At 35.5% G+C, this 21,974-nt stretch overlaps 2 protein-coding genes and 1 long non-coding RNA gene across 4 annotated transcripts; 2 read left to right on the top strand and 1 right to left on the bottom strand.

Annotated features, from left to right (window-relative positions):
- Positions 1 to 10,922: 10,922 nt before the first annotated feature.
- Positions 10,923 to 14,501, bottom strand: LOC147510334 (uncharacterized). 2 transcript variants are annotated; one of them, XR_015218787.1, is made up of 5 exons: positions 14,173 to 14,501; positions 13,929 to 13,973; positions 13,304 to 13,445; positions 11,751 to 11,837; positions 10,923 to 11,279 (listed from the first exon to the last, which is right to left on the bottom strand). It is a non-coding gene; the product is annotated as an uncharacterized LOC147510334 (long non-coding RNA). The 2 variants fall into 2 exon arrangements; XR_015218788.1 differs by having other exon boundaries at positions 14,155 to 14,444.
- An 875-nt stretch (positions 14,502 to 15,376) lies between these two features.
- LOC147510333 (uncharacterized) lies at positions 15,377 to 15,760 on the top strand. The gene has a single exon (XM_086598094.1). The coding sequence runs from the start codon at positions 15,377 to 15,379 to the stop codon at positions 15,758 to 15,760; it is 384 nt and encodes a 127-aa protein (XP_086454220.1).
- A 2,265-nt stretch (positions 15,761 to 18,025) lies between these two features.
- Positions 18,026 to 18,893, top strand: LOC147510332 (uncharacterized). Its single transcript, XM_086598093.1, has 3 exons — positions 18,026 to 18,413; positions 18,463 to 18,630; positions 18,844 to 18,893. Exons 1-3 carry the CDS (start codon positions 18,026 to 18,028, stop codon positions 18,891 to 18,893), a joined length of 606 nt encoding a protein of 201 aa, XP_086454219.1.
- Positions 18,894 to 21,974: the final 3,081 nt, after the last annotated feature.

The following is a 21,974-nucleotide window of genomic DNA, read 5'->3' as shown; positions in this document are numbered from 1 at the left end:
CAAAGTCAATTCAGATAGAAAAATGACAAAAAGCCATCAGAACTTCAAAAGAGCATATCTTGGACTCGGACCTCGGAATTGAGCCTACTTTATGTCAAAACGACCATATCGGAACACGCTTTCCAATGGACCCAGCCTCAGCCAAATCAAAGCTATAACAGTGGACAAAAATAACACTAAAGTATTTTTCAGCAGCTTTGGCTCTTTTAGACTTAACCTAATGGACTTTGGGCTCACATTAGAGGCCTAAAGTCTAGCCTCCAGGCCTATGCACGAAAATGTAACCCTAATCCTCTCTTAAATAAAGAGGATTAAGACTAAACATAACTTGGCTACTCCCTCATTAGTTTAGTTTAATTAGGTCTCTCTCTCCCCCCTTTAGTTTAGCATAGTTTAGAATTATGGTTCGTAGCCACCATTAAACCTTTTTCAATAAAAGCCTTAGTTATTATTCAATTCTTTGCTTTAATGTCTTTTATTCATTGTTTAAGTAGTTTCAATCCGATGACACAAGGCTAAACCTCCAATAGAGGGGGTTATTGAAGCCACGTGAGGATGATTGATTAATTAATTAGAATGGTTGTTGTTTAGAATAGCATTTCATGTTTGATTCTCATGATTGTTTAGAGATAAAAATCATAAGAGTTGAACTAGAGATTAGAAACCCTATCAAAGAGATTTGTGGGGGTGCTAATCTCTCATGCTAATGAAACTTTAATCAGAGATGACTTGGTATTCACTATGGATCAAACAAGCAATTCGATAACTAAACTAATAGTCAATCGAATTGTGTGGTGGAATTTCCCCTCTCTGTTATCTTTCTCATAATTTAAATCACTATTTTAGCATATTTATTTAGTGTTTTCATAGCTTAAAATATTACTCTCTCATTAGTGAATTAGCTTAGTAAGTCTAAATTCGCATTCAAGTATGTGCAAACAAGAGTGGATCGAACACGACTACTCCTATATATGAACATGTTTAGAGAGTATGATTATTAACTTGATTAGCATGATTTTAGTGGTGTAGAAACACTATTTTCACATCCAATAAATCTTAGTTATTAAATGGCGCCGATGGCCATCTGGCTTGTTTATGTATTGATTGTTGAGATTATCAAAATTGTTTTCACTATTCACAAAACAAAACACTGTTTTTACTATTCGTATTTTTTCACAATATTTTTGTTAATGTCTGAGTGCATACGAGTTGCGAATCCAACTCCTTGCAACCCCATGACCTGACCCTAAAAAATTCAGCCTCCTGTTTTTACTTGAGAGCGCACGCGCCCTCATTTTGCCTGTCTACATCACGCCCCGCGCTCCCTCTCATAGGCGCGACCCGTGCCATCATTTGCCTAATCCGAAGTGCACGCGCGCCCTAGGTTAATTAGAATAATTTAATTTTTTTTACAGTAAGTGCAATATTACGTCACGAATATAGTACAATACTCGTATGCCCACCAACTCCAGTATTTCATAATAAATTTTTCATGTTATACGGTGCCTAGAAAACTTAAAGAATTGGGGTTATCTAATTAAGGAACGTGTACGCACGGACAACCTCCCTCAATTCTTAAGTGACCTGGCCATTGGTTTGAAAATATTAATAGTTAAACTAGTAAGCCCACCCACTACCAAAGCCAGTTTCACCATCCGACCACAGGCCTGACATTCAGGCCCAACACGAATCCCACAGTAAAAAGCCGACATTTATATTTTAACTTAACGTAGAGCGCGCCCACCCTCTAGGTTATACTGATCAAGTTGATCTTTTTACAGGACTTCACAATACATCTCGTAGACTTGGACCAGTACTCGTATAATTGTTCCAGTAGCAAAAGACATGCTTAAAGGCTGTTGAAGGCGCTATTTATACACATAGCAAGGACGCTCCATGTAACACCACTTTACATCGTCGCATCTGCTGTAAGAAGATTAAACTTCTAGTAATAATCAGGCTATGTTGCATGCTTAATTAGGTTGATTGCATATTATACTTAAAATTTGTATGAGATTAAGATCTAGTACGCATAAAACTGGTTTACTTGTTTACCGAATACGCAATACCACACGCCTATCTAGAAATTCACACACCACATCTATAGCAATGACTTAAGAGACAGAGAGACCTCTCTATAATTTTTACAAAGCATTGAATGATGCACCACAATATTGCATCATTTTTGCAGCTACAATAGGAGGTTTTAGAATCCCCCCTAATATCTTTAACATGCCACCAGTTTTCCATGGTTTAGACCATGAGAAGCCTTATTAACATTTACGTAGGATATAACAAGTTCTTACTACATTTCATAATCCTAACATAAGACCTGAACAAGTAAAGCTTAGGGTGTTTCCTTTCACCCTAGCTGACAAAACGGTTGCTTGGCTAACAGCACAAAAGCCGAACTCTGTAAACACATGGGAAAAACTAGTTGAATTATTTATGGAACAATTCTACCCACCATAGAAGATTGACGAAATGCTTCAAAATATTCACTTCTTCTGCCAAAAGCCTCATGAATCTTTTTCTGAGGCTTGGAATTGTTTCACTGATCTTCTAGTAGAATGTCCCCATCATAACCTTGGAAAAGATACACTAGTTCGAGCCTTTTTCAAAAGCCTATCCCAACACCATAAGGAGACTTTAGACATCATGAACGGAGATAATTTCTTAAGTAAAGGACCCACAGATGCGTATAACTTCTTAGATAATCAATCCAAGAAAAGTAACAACTAGAGAGGTAACGATTACTCCCGCTCCACCTTTTCTTCTTTTATAGCTAAGGCAGCCACTATGTTTGAGGTAAAACCAGATCCTGAACTTAGAACTTTAATTGAATCCCTCACTCGAAAGGCCGATGCCCTCTCTGTGCATAAACAAGAAGCGAAACCCACTCCAGTCATGAACATCAACTCTCGTTGCAATTTCTGTTTTAGTCTTGAGCATTCCGATTTTTATTGTCCTATTGCCTATGAACAACCACCACCACAACCCGTAGATAATTATGCTTTCACCAACCCTAACACACAATGGAGGCATAACACTAATTATAATCAACAACAATCTACACCTCCATATTTTAATTATCAAAACGTTAGGCCCACTACAGACTTCCACCAATTTAACCAACATCTAGGACAAAGACAATTAGGTAATCAGAACCGAAGTTTAGTGCCAGTGACCCAAAACTATCAACAAAAAGACGTGAACACTCAACGAGCATTAGTTCCAGTCACTCCTTTTATGGCCACTCACCAAGTTAAACCATCTACAGAGGAAGTAGTAGTAATCTTGTTGGAAAAACAAAATCAAATTAAGCAACAAAACTCCAACTTGATGAAAGATCAGCATGATCAAAACTCTAACATGCTACAACAAACAATACAAATGATGCAGTCTTTGTGTCAAAAGGTTATTGACATGTTTCTTACCTAAAATAATAACAAAAAAGGCATGTTTCCAGGTCAAACTGTGCCTAATCCTAAGTCAACAAACACTGCATTCGAAGTAAACAGTATTCAATGTAATGGTAATATAACCCTAAGGGAACTACATGTAGTCACTACCCTTCGTTCAGGTAGAGTAGTTGATAACAAAGTAACTATGCTTGAAGATCACCCACAAATGGAAGTTGAGAATGAAGCCATACCAAATACTATAATAGAAACTGAAGATCTTACAACTGTAGAAGTACCAGTTAAACCGCAACCAAAAGGGAATCCCCCAAAAGATAAAATAACGATTCATAAATATGTTGACCCATATGTTAAGTATCGAGAAAAACCACCATTTCCCCATAAACTAGTTGTGTCTAAAAATGACTAGAATTTCGATGAGATTAGGGAAGTGTTGAAAAATCTGACTATAAACCAACCTTTTCTACATGCTATAAAAAGTCTACCTGGACACCCTAAGTTTCTAAAAGAGTTGTGCACCATGAAGAGGAAAACCAACATACCCAAAGAAGCCTTCTTAACTAAACAATTTCCCTATTTATTTGAACATAATGGAATTGTTAAGTACAAAGACCCTGGTCGTCCAACTGTACAATGCACCTTGGGAGATTACTTCACAACAACTACACTATTAGACCTCGGGGCGAGTGTTAACTTACTCTCTTTTTATTTATATAAACAACTAGGTCTAATAAAACTTCAACCAACCAAAATCACTTTGCAGTTAGCCGATCATTCTATTAAGTATCCCAAGGGTGTAGTTGAAAATATTCCCGTTAAAGTTCAGGATTTTTACTACCCAGCTGACTTCGTTATTCTTGACACAGAAGTTGCTCATGATTCTATTCCCATCATCTTAGGGCGTCCTTTCTTGGCAACTGCCAATGCCCAAATTAATTGTTGGGATGGATCAATGACTCTTTCCTTTGGAAATCTTTTTGTGGAGGTTAACATGTTTAGACTCAAGCATGGACAACTAGGTTTGCCTGTAGAAGGAGAAGTGAAGTCCATTGAGAGTTTTGTATCTCGCGTTAGTGCGACCGACCTCGTCCCCACACTAGTAGATACCCCTCTTAGGGAAGAAAATAAAGATCACAATTTTGACTCCCTGCACATAACTAAAATAGAGGAAGAATTTTCCACCCTACCTTCCAACCCAATGGGAGATGGAGTTAATCTCACAATGGACGAGATAGATGAATTCCTCAAAGATGTCGATGAACACCACAATTATGTGGATGCGAACAATCTAGATGAGGAATTCGACGAGTTTCTAAGAGCCTGTGATGATCCACCTTCTCAAGAACTACCTAGAGCACCACTCGACCATCATCCACCTGAGCTAATCCCTTATAAAATCCAATAATTTACCACCACCTCGATTCCCCTCCCTCCACCTTTTCAATAGAAACCTGCGTTTGCACTTGACCTTCTCGCTTCTCCTATGCTTCATGATTTCCTAAACCCATCTGATAAGGAAATAATACCCAAGGACTAGCCACCTGACACCTTCATTTTTAGATATGAGACAATTCAGACCTACACTATGAGTAAGTTTCGTGCTAAACCCATATTCTCATTTTTTCCATTCTTTCCTTCTAAAACTTATCCATATCCCACATATCTTCCACAACCATCCATTTTCTCACGATCATTCACTTGGACACCCTTTTGTTGGAGGAAAAATATGAGAGTACATGCTCGGTTACGTTCTCTGTCCATCAGGCTTCACTCTCATTTCACTAAGCCACGTCGTAGGAAGTCTTGGTGCTTGATTCTGTTTGGGGGTGCATTCTGTGTTAATTATTTATGGAAAGACCCACAACTATTTCAATTATTGATATATGGTAAACTACATGTTAATACATATTTTATATTAAGTCTCAAGTATCTAACTATAAAAGACTCATTTTATTCTTTGGTGTATTACATTCCAATCTTATATTATGGGAGTGCACCATTAAGGTAACCTGACCCTCCTTTTGGAGTGAGTGGTTGTAAGTACCGGATCTTTAGTCCACATTTCATATGACTCACGCATTTATATTTTGCACTTTTTCTCGTTATTTGAGTATTATTTCTCTATGGAGTGAGTTTCATTTTTATTTCTGCCTCGTAATTTTGTTTTTCCAAAAATCAAACATATAAAAAAAAAATAAACATAAACATGTATTAGTAAGTCTAGGAAATCTGACTTTAAAAGACCCAAGTTAGTCCAATTCCACCTTTCTGGAGTATATGCTACAAAATTTTTCAAATTTAAAAAAAGTTTTCAAATTTTGTTTGGAGGTGGCATATTTTGGTATTTCATTTCAAAACATTTTGCCACCCTTTGCCTGTCATGTTTACTCCAATAGAATCTAGGTTAGTTAGTTAAGTAATTTAATTGTGCTATTAAATTATTTCATGAATTAATTTTAGCACATTGTATGTTCACGTATTAAATTTGCATGTATAAATATTGAAATATAGAACCCATAGGCCTTGTTGATTTAATTGGGATGCACAATGCAATTGGGTAATTTCGTGAAATTCCATTATTTCACAGAATTTCGGAAGCTAATCATATATGACTCTTGATATGCGTATGTTTGATTTGTAAACTTATGGTATTATTTTATTTCTGTTAGAGTCTGCTTATGTTCCAAGCGCTATTTATTATCTCATGTTATCCCCATAACGGGTGGAACTCATATAGGAGTTGTGTATTGATCAGTTCCCAAATGTGTGTTTTATTACCTTTACAATACTTCAAATATGCTATTTTTATGCTTAATGAGTAGACAACTTATAGCTTTTGCTACCTTTTGCAGGATACAGGACATTTAGGACGTATATTCCTAAAACGTGTATTTTAGCGCAAAAAGGATTGCTATTGATGCTGCTTGGGATGATTCTAGCTTAGGAGTAAGAGTGCAGAAAAGTCAAAGTCAACTCTCAAGAACTCAGGACTAAAAGCTGAAGACTCAAGGACTCAAAGCTAAAAGCTATAGACTCAAGGACTTAAAGCCAAATCAAGAATTCAATTAGATGGGCTTAAGTCAAAAGCCCACAAAGCTTAATCTTATCCTCAAGAAGGGGCAAATATGTAATTAGTGTCCTATATAAACCAAAGAGATGTAGAGAATTAATTATCCAAGGTATTTAGGATCCAAACCAATTTTGGTTTGTAGTTATTTTTCATACCCTAGAATTAATCTTTAGATTAACATGTTTTAATTAAAAGTTTTATTTATTTACTTGTTTTCCATTTCATGTTCTCAAGTGTATTTAATGAATCAAGTTTTGATTGTCTTCAATACAAAGTTTTCATTACCTCTTTTTAATCTTGCATCAACCCTCAAAACATTAGTCATACTCATTTGACAAGTTCAAATGAGTATAACTTTGTGAGCAAGTTACCCATATTAACCCTTTCCATACATGTTTTCTTATTTCAATCCATAGTTTTAATTGTGTTTCCACCATTTAATATCAAGAACAAGTTAAAGAAAGGTTAGAAAAGTTTAGTAAGAGACTTTCCAACCATCAAAACCATTCCTTCCTAACAAATGATCTAAGATGAACAAGAAAACTCAATCCCACTTTCTCTACATGTCATGTATCTTTTTATTTCTTTATATTAGTATAGATTAACCTTCTTTTTTAATTAGGTGCTCCCATTTACAAACACGTTTTTATGATACTCTCTATCATTTATTTTAATTCCATACTTTGGGGACAAAGCATGATTCTATTTGGGGTTGGTATAGAAATACATTGTAAATGTTTAAGCACATACTAGATTGTATATTATGTATTATTTGTGGTATAAAAATTAGATAAGTATAAAAATTATAAAATAATTTATACTATGCACTTAGTGATAATGGTATTGTTCCCTTCTCCATGATGATATTAGTCTAGAAATCTCATGTAGTACTTGAATTAGGATTTAATTGTTAAAACTTAGATTAATATGTAGGTAATAGTCATTATGTATCTTTTTATAAACATCTTGCATGAACATCTATGATTGTACTTGGCAGTAATTTTCTGAGACCTAAGTTAGAGTACTTAATACATATCCTGTGAGCATCTAGCCAAAAGTCCATATGAATTAATATCTGAGTGATGACACAAGGGAGAATTCAAATCCGAGTAGAGAAATCACACATCTACTTGCTTGATCACCGTACCATATCCTAAGCGAGAATTTAGGCCCTCTTTGGATCGATATAGCCAGAAATTTTGACCAAAGTATATTTTTCGCTAGCCGCCCCACTGAGCCTTTTCATTAGCCTTTTCACAAACTATAAATCCTTTACCCAATAAAATAAAATAAAAAATGAAATCTGCCTACCTATCTGGATAACTCCGAGAAATGGGATGAGTTAAGAAAAGAGAAGAGAAAAACTTGTGTAAACAAAAATTAGTTAGTTGCTTCAAAAGAAAAAGAAATAGAAAAAGAAAAGAGAAGAAAGTTTCCATCTAGATAAAAGAAAAATAAAATAGAATTAAAATAAAAAGTTAGAACTCCAAAAATAGAATCAAAGGAGTCAAAAGCCAAAACAAAAGAGCTAAGGATGGAAACAAATTGTAGAAGCAAAGAACAAGGTTTTCTCTAGTTATATATTTTGAAGACCCTATTATCTTAGACTTGTCTTTTTGAATATCCATTTCCTTCCTTCTTTAACCAACACCTACACCCCGTATCACCTAATAAAGACCTCAAGCTCAATTATGAATATATTGGTGTGATATTAAGTGGTAGATGTATTTGATCGACCTCGGCTTCCTTGGATTGTCATTGAGATTGTGAGGAAACGTGTGCCCACTGCACACTGGAGTTAGCAAACTTGAGTGGAAAAATCAGTGTTATGTGTCTTGACACATTCCTTGTGAAAACCTACTAAGGCATGCTGCCCAAAAGTTCCAGAAAAAGACTTGTCATTACATTTCATAGCATGGTTCATTGTATAGTTGTTTATCTTAAGATGATTTGATTATTATACATATATTAATTTAGGAGTTTGATTGATAATCCATGTCTAATTGCTAATAAAATATATAGATATCTGAGATAAAATTAGGGGACATTACTTTTATTATTTAGTCATTATAGTATAAATGAAGTTTGTGAGTATCTTCTTTGGAAAACTCTCACGAGGCTATAAAGCGTCCACTAGGGACTTCTTAGTGGTTGAAGGCCTTATTGTATATGGTCAATACAATCACACTCAGCGAAACAAGATCAGTTTGGACCACATTTTTGGCCACTTATCTATTTTTATTTCTCATATTTGCTTAAAGACAAGCAAAATGTTGTTTGGGGGTGGTGTGATAAGCACCCAAAAGTGTAGTTTAAACCACTTAATAGTATTACATTTAGGCCAATTATGTTTATAATAAATAAGAATTAGTACTGTTTACGTGTTTTTGTGTATTTCAAGTCTTAAAGTTGTCTATGTGCTTAAAGACGCCATTTTTTTATCGAAAACGAGTCAAGATGATTGCTAGAAGAGTTCTATGTTTAAAGCCCAAGAATCAAGAAAAAAAAAAGCCTTTTCAAGCCTAGTCAAAATTAGAAAGTCAAAGTCAATTCGGGTAGAAAAAAGACAAAAAACCATCAGAACTTAAAATTAAAAACGTATCTTTGGACTCGGACATTGGAATTGGACCTACTTTATGTCAAAAATACCGGCTCGGAACAAGATTTCCAATGGATCCAACCTTTCCCCAATTAGAGCTGTAAAAATAGACAAAAAAGGCACTGAAGTATTTTTCAGCAACTTTGGCTCTTTTAGACTTAACCTAATGGACTTTGGGCTTACATTAGAGGCCCAAAGTCTAGCCTCCAGGCCTATGCACGAAAATATAACTCGAATCCTCTCCTATATAAAGAGAATTAAGGCTAAACTTGGTTACTCCCTCATTAGTTTAGTTTAATTAGGTCTCCCCCCACCCCCTCCCTTTCTTTAGTTTAGTATAGTTTAGAATTAAGGTTTGTTGCCACCATTAAACATTATTCAATAAAAACTTTAGTTATTATTCAATTCTTTGCTTTAATGTTTTTTATTCATTATTTAAGTAGTTTCAATCTGATGACACAAGGCTAAACCTCCAATAGAGGGGGTTATTGAAGCCACGTGAGGATAATTGATTAATTAGAATGGTTGTTGTTTAGAATAACGTTTCAAGTTTGATTCTCATGATTATTTAGAGATAAAAATCATAAGAGTTGAACTAGATATTGGAAACCCCATCAAAGAGATTTGTGGGGGTGCTAATCTCTCATACTAATGAAACCTTGATCAGAGATGACTTGGTATTCACTATGGATCCAACAAGCAATTCGATAACTAAAATAATAGTCAATCAAATTGCGTGGCGAAATTTCCCTTCTCTATTATCTTTCTCATAATTTAAATAATTGTTTTAGCATATTTATTTATTGTTTTCATAGCCTAAAATATTACTCTCTCACTAGTGAATTAGTTTAGTTAGTCTAAATTCGCATTCAAGTACGTGCAAACAAGAGTGGATCGAACATGACTACTCTTATATATCAACATGTTTAGAAAGTATGATTATTAACTTGATTAGCATGAGTTTAGTGGTGTAGAAACACTATTTTTATATCCACAAAATCTTTGTTATTAACCACAACAAGGTTCTGGGTTTGCATTGTAGTTCCATGACGGTTGCGATGTATATTGATAAGTCATGGATGCTCAAACAATGATGATGCACAAATAGCATAAATTCAATTTTTTGAATTTGTATATGAAAAACTTTGAAAATCTGTAGATTTTATGTTATGCCCTGTTCAAATCGGACAGTTGGGCGCAAAACTAGGTTTTGGAGCTCTACACGTTTCGAAAGAGAAGATTACTACTTCACCATGTGGTGTACTACTAAGAATCTCACTTGCAATAAAATGAGGGAAGGGAGTGAATAAGGTAATTGGTCCACTGGAATCTGGTAGTTTTCCACTCTCAATCTTTGTGATAAGTGTTTGTCTTGTGGACGTGGACGTGGCTAGATTGGCTATGCTTGGTTGATTTTAAATTTAGTTTAGTCAATGTAGCATTTGAATCACGCAACAGTCATTAACTAAAGTGGGGATTAATCCCACTTGTTTGTTATGGCTTGGGCTTAGTCTTAAGCGCGTAAAGTAAATACAATATTGAATTTTAACATGGAGTCGTACAAGTAAATACAATATTGAATTTTAACATGGAGTCATACAAGCATGCTTTTGTAAACAACCAAATATCCTCTGATTGGGAGTTGCGAAGAGGTGAAAAAATTACCTCCTAAGTGTGCGTACACATACTTGGGGATGAAGGTAATGTGGTGGGGTTTGACCGAGTGTTGGGTGTCTCGATACGTGAAACCCACCTTTCAAGCTTTACATTGTTTCGGTTACAAAATTTATAAATAAACCCACATTTTGGGTTGGAAAGGTGACAAAACCAATAAGTTTACAAATTTGCCTTGATAAACTTAACAAACAAGTTGATTGTTAATTTAAATTAATTTACTTTACAAAACCAATAAGTTTACAAATTAGACAACTTTACAAACCTAGATAAACTTGGTCAGAAAACTGATCAATTTATGTATTCGAATATAAATCAAAATTAAACATTCGGGTAGAATAGAAAAGTAATCATCCTAGCCCGCCAAAAGCGCCAAACATTTTTGGATGAAACCAACAAACTCGTATCCTTAGCTAATAGCGCCTCTAGCACGACTACAATAGTTCGTAGTACCCAACAAGATGAGGACTACTTCAATATAAGCTCCCTCCACAACTCGCTTCTCATATTAATCCTGCATGCAAAACAATTAGTGAGTGTATGTAAATCAATACTTCTGTACCCAAAAATGAATGTTTTATGTATTTAAACTAGCCAAGAGAAAAAACCACCTTGTGAAACAAATGAAGGATACATACATTTCCAAAGTAATGAACAAGCCAAAACCACTTACTACGTTTGGGCAATTATTTATCTTAAACAAAATTAAAGTGAACATTAATGGGAATAGGAATAGTAATGCTAATGTTAATGACTAAGCATTCAATGCATGATATAAAATATTGAAGATCTGCAAACACTTGTATAAAAATATTTGAAAAGTTACATGGTATTTCCTTACAAAAGATACATTAACAGATTAGAATATCCAAGTATCCAATGTTAATAACCATCTTAATTACCATTGTTTGCATACTCGTAAACAAGCTAGCATGCTGATAAGTTAAGAGAACAAAGGAATTAATTAAAAGATATGTAAACTTACATCCGTTAACCAACATAGCCTTGTCTTCAAGTAGACGGCGTATACACATATATATACTTGATGGAAGACGCCTCACTTCCACTTCACCTGAAACAAAGGCAAAAAAGCAACCAAAGAAAAAGTTTTCAATTGCCTATAGCACTAAGGATAATGACACCATAGCCCTACTCAATGTTTTTGAAAAGCAAAAGTGCGACGGGGGCTAGGCGTTTGACTAGCCCATGACACGAGGCGTAAGCCTAAGCGCGCAATACTTTTTTAAATTCCAAGCAAACTGTAGTTCATAAATACAAAGTTCTAAGTCCTACAAAGTTCAAATTAAACAAGAAATATCAATGAAATCATGTAAATTATGTGATATACAGCTAGACATAAAAATTTATTGACAATAATTTGATATCTAACTATCTATATGCACATTCTCACAAAAAAATTGCATATATGTCATTACTCACTAATAACTGTTAGCTAAACATTTTAAAGGTTTACATCTAATGATCCAAATTCCAGATGTGTTACAGTTCATATGCGCCTTCAAACAGTGACCTTTGGCTATCCAAGAACGCAACATAGACACGATCTCTAGCACCTAGTATAAAATCTCTATTGGTCATCCTCTATATATCAGCAACCATATATAGGAGTTAAAGTTAGTAATTACAGCCTATGGACTTTCGATATTTGTTCACTAAGATGAAAATACTATATGTGCACACAAGATTTGGCACTTGCTTTGGCCAATGAAAGAACCTACTCAAGTACCATGCCATGACCATAAATCCCAATTTCTACCGCGATAAGAATATTTAAGAGGTCTCAAAAGCTTAATATATAGCGTGTCTAAAAGATTTTGGTTCTGTCCATGTGTTGCAAAAATGTATAGTAAGCATTTCTACAAATAGTTTACAAGCAACCAACACTTAGTATTTTAATACTCTTCCTTACGTGCCCTATAAAGCTTATAATGTCAACAAAGAGGAAAGTAGGAAACACAAAGAAACCAAAAATGTATTGCATAATCAATGTGACATCTACGTGTATTTAAGCAAAAAGATGTGGAGTTCAAAATTCAATTTAAACAGCCCACTTTCTGTAGAGCATAACTCTTGATTCCGATATCCAAATGAAACAGAACAAGATTCATTAGAAAATAGTCACAGAGCACTAACTATTATGTACATATCATTGAAGCTAAATGTGACTCTAACCTTGTCAAAGCACAGTTGGAAAGCAGTCCAGTGCTGCTGCCATGGGCAGGCTGCACCGCTGCAGCACAATGTTCTCAAATTCTAACTAATAGACCATGGCTATGAATAAATATGGTTGCTACTTACTGCCCCCTTACACATCCACTATACAGGACAGCCAAACATGTATTCAGCCAAGCTTTTGTCGCTTGTAGCCAAATTGCATGAGTGATAGGTCTTATGTGTAAAGGGTCATGTACCCATGACTCAAAATTTCCTTGCCAAGCTACAGGAAACAGATTTCCGAAAGTCCACAGAAATATATTATGGAAACAAGTGGTAGGAGATTTACGAATAAGGTTTAACCTGCAACTTATATGTTGTCCAATTGGAAGTCCCAATACTGAAGAACTCGTAGGAAGAGCACACTTAAACTTAGCAACATTGTGGCTGAGCTGAATGCATTCAACAAGTTTGAACTACTTGAACTTTTCAGGATCTAAGCAACCTGAAAACACCAATCACCACTTAATGCACTTTCGCTCTTAGGAAGTGTATAATCTAACATAAGGAACATGTTGAGACATTCTAAAGTATTTTGCGTATATATGAACTATTCTTATCCAGGAGAAAAGAAATATGCACCATGCTACAAGTTGGGTCATCAAAATACAGTATGAGTGTATGACTGCAGCAATGTAATAAAGAGAAAATAGATATTTTTGATCAATCACATCGATGCAAACCTTGCTTCTTAAAATGAATAGTTCATTTGAAACAAGTCTCTTTAACAGTGTTCCATAGGCATAATAGCAATACAGGGTTTCATGGGAAAGTGAGTGCAACATCATGACAACTTGTAGAGTTCAAAAGATATGGGAGCAGTAAAAAACAGAAAAATCCAAGGGCATACTGAGTGGAAAAGAAACAGTATAATTAACAGCAAAAGCTGAAGCAGAAAACATTACAAAAAGAGAAATGGATGTCCTACCAGAGATGCAGTCATCCCAACTGCAAAAAGCTTGGCACCATTTCGCTGCAGAATGAATTCAACCACAATAAGATCATAGCTAACCCAATTGCACAAAAAATAAAAATAAAAGAAAAATGCAAACAAATTCAATTTTTCAGGTTTTCTTTAATAAAATTCCCAATTTGTTTTGAAGAACGAGAGAATATCAAATTGGTCAACCTAATATCCAAGCTTTAAAGCTTACCTCTAACCAAATTCTCACCTGTCATGGTGGGCATGCTCCGAATGAAAGGAGAGAGCGAGAGTAGCGTTGAGCGCAATGGAATGAGATCCGAATCAAAGAGGTTTAATCGGTCGTCAACTTCGAAATTAACGAACCAGATTAAAGAGAAACGAGCGAGAGAGTTTCTGGATCGAACATCATTGAGGTGGAACTAAAAAAGCTTTCGGGGAGAGAGAGTGAACCGTTTTGAGAAAGTGTAGACCGTGGGGTACTGTTTAAACTTTAAGAACCAACTTACAGTTTCTCAATTCTCATGGGCCGTGACAAGAAATTATAACCTAAATTATAACCTTATAGCATCTCTAGGTGGAAGTATTCATGGTCGCATCCTTTAAATTTGAAGGAATGCATCGGAATTTCCCGAAATACCATTTCTAGGTGGTCGCATTCGTGGTCGTATCACCTGTTTGTTCGCATTCTTGTTCGCAAATTTGGCAATTTGGATACGGATGCGGAACGACATTGGTAATGTCGCCCCACATTTTTTTTGACTTTGACCAGCACCACTACGCGCCAGTTGTACTGTCGGCGCCACTCCTAATGTCGCGTGCTCCAACAGGAAAAAAACGGGCAAAAAACGGCCGGATTTCTACATCTTATATCTACACTCATGTCCTTCTTCATTTTACACACACTCAACTCAAACATTTGTATCAAACAACTCAAACATTTCACATCAATTCTTAACAAACAACACACACATTGCGAAAAAATGGATAATGAAGTATATGAGATTTTTCCTCTTAAATCTTCGTCTTCATCTTCATCGTCGTCTTCTTCTTCATCTCCTCCAGCGGAAGACTCGGTAGATAGTCTTGATGAAGAATTTGTTAACGCCATGCCCCTTATGAAGCACACTTTTGGTACTTGCACAAAGCACAAGTCCATGCTCGAAGGCACCGCATGGTGGTTCAAAGAAGGGTCGAAAAATTAAACATAGAAAGTATGCTCTGACTTTGGAAATCTTGAAGAACAACTACGCCGCCGATCGTCGATCGTCTGTCTTTCAGAAGAGAATTTCAAGCGGCTTTCAGTATGAAAAAATATTTATTTCTTCACATCTTCAACGATATTCAAACTCATTTTAAGTTTTTCAAACCTAAAGTTAACAATTTGGTAAACCCGGTATAGATCCTCCGGTCAAGTGGGGTCCGCGACTTTGCGTATTCTTGGTTATGGCACGATGTCTGATCAACTTGACGATCAATTATACATTTCCGAGCAAAGTGGAAACCAGGCGTTGAGGCATTTCTGTGATGCAATTATCAAATTGTACGGTTCAGTCTACTTGCGAATGCCAAATATTGCAGATACAAAACGCTTGTTTGTACATTCTGCCACACGTGGATGGTCGGGTATGTTGGGAAGCATTGATTGTATGCATTGGGAATGGCATAGTTGTCCAACTGGATGGCAAGGTGCTTACAGTGGTCATTCTGGAAAACCATCTATTATTCTTGAAGCCGTTGCAACCGAAGACCTGTGGATATGGCATTCTTTCTTTGGGATGCCAGGGTCACACAATGACATCAACGTGTTGGACAACTCGCCGTATTTGTGCACGTGATCAATGGTACTTCTCCACTTGTTTATTTTGATGTAAATCAGCATAGCTATAATATGGGTTATTATTTAGCTAATGGTAGCTATTCTGACTATGCGGCATTATACAAACAATTTCAAACCCTAATGCTCTAAAGACGAAGTGGTTCGCAACGATGCAAGAAGCTGCAAGAAAAGATATTGAAAGAGCTTTTGGGGTTTTGCAAGCTAAATTTGGGATTTTGAAGAAAGCTTGCAAATTATGGCATGTGGAGACAATGGGTACTGTTATGAGAGCATATATCATATTGCACAATATGGTAATCGGAGCTAAGAATAAAAATTATGAAATGAGGAGGTACATTCCTAATCCAGAAGGGCAACCACAGATCCCACCTACACGGGAACACTATATTGAGGGGACTCGACGAGTTCAATTAAAGACTATGCATGATAGACTTAAAAGCGACCTTGTCGAGCATCAATGGAGCATTAGGGGTGACCGACATTGATTGTTGTAATTTAATTTCGTATATGCATATTTATTTTTAATCATTAATAAACAATGTTAATCAATTTCTATTTTATTTTAATTTAAACTAATATATATTTATATAAAATTAAAGTTTATTCATATTAAAAAAAAAGTTATTTTACATAGTCATAGAAAATAAAATGATTAATATTAACCACTCATATTACAACACTCTAACCACTCTTAACCTTTTCCATTACAGTACCTAACCACTCACATTTTCCACACACCAAACACTTCAATAGATCAAGACCTTTTCCTTCAAGGTTCACAAACTTTTTCAGCTCTCTAACACCATCACAACCATTTGGGCATGCTATCTGCGCATAGGGGCAATACCTATACCAATGATCATCCTCGCCACAACACGTGCATATCAACAAATTGTCTCCATATATATATATATATATATATATATATATATATATATATATATATATTCCATACCAGGACATATACCATTTGGACATTTCAAAAATCTTACTTCTTCTCCATCTTCGTTACAACTTCTATGTATGAGCAAATAACCTTGACAATGTGGTGTTTCAGGACACCTTTTGTTCAGATACTTGCATGATAATGCAAGGTGTTTTCTTGAGGTGCAAATTTGGCACCTCTCTTGATCGAGTATATCAAAATAACATGATTGTTGAGTTGATTCAGCAACATCGGTGTGTTGGCTAGTTTTTTGCAATGATGAAGAAGAAGCCATAGTTATAGAGATAGTTTTGGAGTGTTGGGTGAGAATGAAGCAATTTCTTAAAATGCCGAAGTTTGTACTCGATAGCACGCGCCATTAGTACTGGCGCGCGACACTAGTACTGGCACGTGCCAGTACTAATGGCGTGGTTGGTGGCCCCTACGATCAAATTTGTGGGCGAAATTTGTGACCACCTAGAGTTGGTCGAAATTTGCGACCAGTTTCTATGGTCGCATTCTTCAAATATGAAGAGTATGCTACCACCACCTAGAGATGCTCTTAGAGTTTAAAGGAAGTCGGAGAATAGAGGGAGGTGAGTGTGAATGTCGGCAGTAGTGTTGTGTTTCAAAATAGTTTTTTTTAGTGGAATTGTGGGCCGCACTGGACTAAAAACTAGTTGGGTCAAATAGATGGTCAAATGGTCACTTAAGATCCGATAATATGTAACTGTTTTAGTGAAATAGTCACAAATAGTTCTCCACACATATACCTTATATAGAAAAAAAAAAAAAAAAAAAAACACCATTTGAAACTATTTTGAAAACGACAGTCACAAAAAACCTTTTAAAACAGTCACAAAAACCCTTTTTTGCCATTTGTGACCATTTTGAAAACAACAGTCACAAAAAGCCTTTTAAAACAATCACAAAAGCCCTTTTTTGTACTAGTGAATATTCAACACTTGGTAAGTTTAAAGCTTAAACCAAAAAACAAATACTTCCTATTTTAAGCCTAAGTTTGATATTATCCTAAGAGCATCATCAACACATTTCTAAATTTTGTTGTGACACCTTAGCGTTTTTTGTGAATCAAAATTGTTAAAAATGAGGCAAGCACCAACGCAAAAAATTTTTAATTTCTTGTTTCGATTTTTCATGACAAAAGTTGTCCCATCCAGACAAAAAATTGTTTATAAACGGCAAAAGTTGTCCCATCCATCATTTCCCTCCATTTTCTACGCTATATATCAAATCAATCACAGGTGAAGCATCAATATATATATTTTTTATTTCTTCATCTCCTCTCATCAGTCATAAACTTTCAATTATTTTGTCATGAGTTCTAGTAGTCATAATAACAATTGGTGCGAAAGAGTAAGTAAACTGATTTTCGACAACGATGATGAAATTGCTGCAATCTTTCAACAAATGCAAAGTGATGCAGTTGTAGTGACGTCAATGATTTCGGCTTTTAACGCTTTATCTATACCAATATGGGGTGGATCTATTAATGGTAGAGAATACACTAACCGCGATCGTGTTGGTGCGCATGAACGGTTGGTGGCTGATTATTTTGCTGCTATACTAAATTATAAAACAAGTAAGTTTCGTCGTAGGATTCATATGAGAAGACCACTTTTTAACTGTATATTGGAAGTTGTCACTAATTTTGATCCATATTTTAAGTCTTCTTGTGATGCTCTTGGTTTGGCTGGGGTTTCAGGTTTGGTGAAGATGATAACTGCTACATATACTTGCTTATGGTTGTCCAGCTGATTCAATAGATCACTGGATAAAACTCACTGAGAGTACGGCCCGAGAATCACTTCATCATTTTTGCAATGCAGTTGTCAACTGTTTTGAAGAACAGTACCTGAGAAGCCTAACGGAAGAAGATATAACATGCTTGCTTGCAGTAGGTGAAAAATGCGGTTGGCCAGGTATGTTGGGTAGTTTAGACTATATACATTGGGTATGGACAAATTGTCCAACTGCGTGGCATGGAACTCATTTGGGCCATGCTAGAAAAGCGAATGTGATCTTGGAAGCATTTGTAAACTAGGAGCTATGGTTTTGGCACGCATACTTTGGAATGGCTGGATCGTGTAATGATCTTAATGTGTTAGATAATTCTCATTTATTTGATAATTTAGTTAGAGGAACAGCTCCAGCTTGTGTTTATCAAGTTAATAACAATCCTTAAAACATGGGCTACTACCTTGCTGATGGAATATATCGATCATGGGCTACACTGATTCAAACAATCTCATCTCCTGCTACTCCCATGGATATTAACTTTGCAAAACGCAAGAAGCAGCTCGTAAAGATGTGGAACGTGGTTTTGGTGTTTTACAAGCTAGATTTGCAATTGTTAGCAGGCCTGCTCGTCAGTGGGACAGAGTAATGACCATCTGTTTGTGCAAAACATGGTAGCCAGGACATTAAGTATTCATTGTGGAGCTACTAATCAACAATTGAAGAATGATCTGGTTGAACATCATTGGGCACATTATGGTGCACGCCACAACCAAAGGAACAACTAATAAGGTTGTTAACTGTGTTTTTTAAGTGTGTTTTCTGTATTTTCTGTTAACTGTACTTTCATCAAGTTTGTTTTGTTTAAATAAGATTGTGATTTGTTGAATAAGATTTGCACACACTTGAAATTAAAAACATTACAACATACTTGAAATTAAAAACGTTACAACATACTTAAAATTAAAAACGTTACAGCATACTTGAAATTAAAAATGTTACAACATACTTGAAATTAAAAATGTTATAACTTAAAATCATCATCTTCATATTCTTCATTTTCATCCCTCAGAAATGGATTAGGAGAGTGTGCTCGCCTAACACGAGACTGACTAACACTGTTTGTTGATCCTGAAGAAGAAAAAGACTTAAACTGTTGAGAACGATAAGTTTGAATGTATGGACTAGGAGGGGTTGGAATGTACGGACTAGGAGGGGTTGGAATGTATAGAGTAGAAGAGGTTGGATAATGAGGAATAGAAGGAGCAGTAGGAATATCTTGTTCTTGTTTAACCCACTTACGATAGATAGCTGCTTGCTTAGCTTCCTAAAATGTCAGTTGAATACCGCTAAACTTACTTAGATCAAGCATCATGATATCTTGTTCTTTCTGTGCTTCAATCCTCAATATTTCGTCTTCTTTTTCCTTTTTCATTGAGAGGAACATTTGTCGTTTTAGCTCTGTTTGTTCTTGTAGATATTTTGCAGTTGTAAGTTGATTGTCTCTGACCTCCTCCAGAGTTTGTGCCATTTGGTGCGCAACTTCATCAGCATCTCTTTTCTTAAACTTTCTTCCTTTTGGCCGTTTTTCTGATCCAGACACTTCCCTCGATGGTTGACTTTCTTCATTTAACAAAATATTGGCTATTCCAATATTGTTAGCAGTTGATCCACCACTGATGCCACCACTAACATCACTACTAGAAGTGGTTCTCTGCTTTTTTGAACTACTATTAGTTCTAGCTTGATAGAAGTGATTCCATTTTGGACTTAAAATTAAAATCCAATAACAATGCTCAAATTTAAATGGTTCATTTTGAACAGTTGAAAATAATAGTACGAGCTTGTGACATTGTATCATCCGCATTAGTACCACTAGCATTCACTCTCAATTGTTGATCATAATAACCTTGAAATAAACTTACTACATGTTGGATTATGTGAAAACGCGCTTGAACCGATCCACCAGTTCGTGGTTGCCGTACATGACCAAACTGGCTCATACGCTTGTTCATTTCATCAGCAATTTTCTCAAAAAAAAAAACATGTCTATTTTGGTCCGTTCCAACAACTGCATCTTCTGAAATAAAAATCCAACTATGACATAAAATTTCATCTTCTACAGCTGTGAGATTTTTTGAACGACCTTGAACATAGGTATGTTTGGCTATTTTCTTGGCTTTGGTTTTCACTATTTCTACTACCTCTATTTCCTCTACCTCTAGACCTTTGTGAAGACATTTTGTGATTTTGGTGAAGAATAAAAGAAAAAAGAAGAAGATGTGAATTGGTGAAAAAATTAGTTAAGTAACTATGCAATATATATAGGCCCAGCCCAATTGAACTAAATATAGCCGTTAATTTCAACGGTACAAAATCGAGCCGTTTGAATTTTTTATTAAAAAAAAATGCTGGACGGAAAAATTTGTCTCGTCCCACTCTTGGATGAGATAAATTGTCCCATGTGAGTCATTTCTATATTTCTGACTAATTTGGTTTCGGATTTGACAATTGTTAAAATAAAAATGGTGTTTTGACAGCGCGTTGGGGACGGAAATTGCCAATTTTTTTGTCAACTGTCACATTAGAAATCGATTTTAACAATGTGTTGATGATGCTCTAAACCTTATCTTTAAACAAGTTGATATTATCCTTTTTTTTTATTATCCATAATTAATAATGATAAAAGCAAAATATGATTTTTCCTTAAAAAAACTTAAACTTGATCTAATAATGACAATAAACTAAGTTGTTTTTATTTTCTTCTGTTTATTTCTATTATTTTTTTTATATTTTGAATTTGAAGAGCACTAAATATGGGAAATCTAACTAGTTTCAAACCATTAACATTTGAACAAATACGAGTTAAGCAGAGAGTTACACTAAACAAAGTCTTCAATCTGAGCCAAGGGTTTGTCCTAGTACAGCAAGGTGGTGGGGCGAGTCGCGGGTCGGCGCGGGTAGGCATGAGTCGGGCGTAGGTAGTCGCGGTCGGTGCTCCATCAACTTTTTATTGGCTTCCTCCAGTTGCTTCCCAAAGTTGTTTTCAACTCAGAGTGAGACCTAAAATCATAAACAAAACGGATCAGTAAGATCCAACACGAAATAAAACTTGAAAATAAGAAAAACAAGTTGAGAAATTTTAAGAAAAGATAGAGATACTCCCCTTTCGATTCACTATTCTTCTCATATCAGTAGATCCATGACGGCAGTGCCATTTGACATGTTTAAGATCGTGGGGTATTGAGGTTTTTAAGTTGTTCATCTTAGATCTAATGTGAGTTGGTGATGGAGAAAACCCCAACATTTCTTTGATTTCTCTATTGTTTTTGGTATGGTTTTTGATGTATAATGATGTTGAAAACTAGTTATTACTATTTTGATGATGAAAACACAAAAATAAGAGTTGTTTTAGCTTAAGAAATATGAAGATCAGATAAGACAAAGGTAGCTTGGTTAGCAAGTTATACTCATTTGATTGATTCAAATGAATATAACCAACTTTGGTTGGGTAAATGAATGATTGAGA

This window comes from Coptis chinensis, chromosome 3 (assembly GCF_015680905.1).
Source record: "Coptis chinensis isolate HL-2020 chromosome 3, ASM1568090v1, whole genome shotgun sequence".
In the NCBI taxonomy this organism is placed as follows: domain Eukaryota; kingdom Viridiplantae; phylum Streptophyta; class Magnoliopsida; order Ranunculales; family Ranunculaceae; genus Coptis; species Coptis chinensis.
The sequence above is the reverse complement of the archived record's forward strand: the minus strand, read 5'-3'. Positions and strand labels throughout refer to the sequence as shown.

Excerpts from the sequence above, each read along its gene's own strand:
- LOC147510333 (XM_086598094.1), top strand. The coding sequence starts at position 15,377 with ATGTCTGATCAACTTGACGATCAATTATACATTTCCGAGCAAAGTGGA.
- LOC147510332 (XM_086598093.1), top strand. The coding sequence starts at position 18,026 with ATGAGTTCTAGTAGTCATAATAACAATTGGTGCGAAAGAGTAAGTAAA. Across the intron at positions 18,414-18,462 it reads TGGTTTGGCTGGGGTTTCAG|CTGATTCAATAGATCACTGG; the intron begins GTTTGGTGAAGA and ends ATGGTTGTCCAG. Across the intron at positions 18,631-18,843 it reads TGAAAAATGCGGTTGGCCAG|TTAGAGGAACAGCTCCAGCT; the intron begins GTATGTTGGGTA and ends TTGATAATTTAG.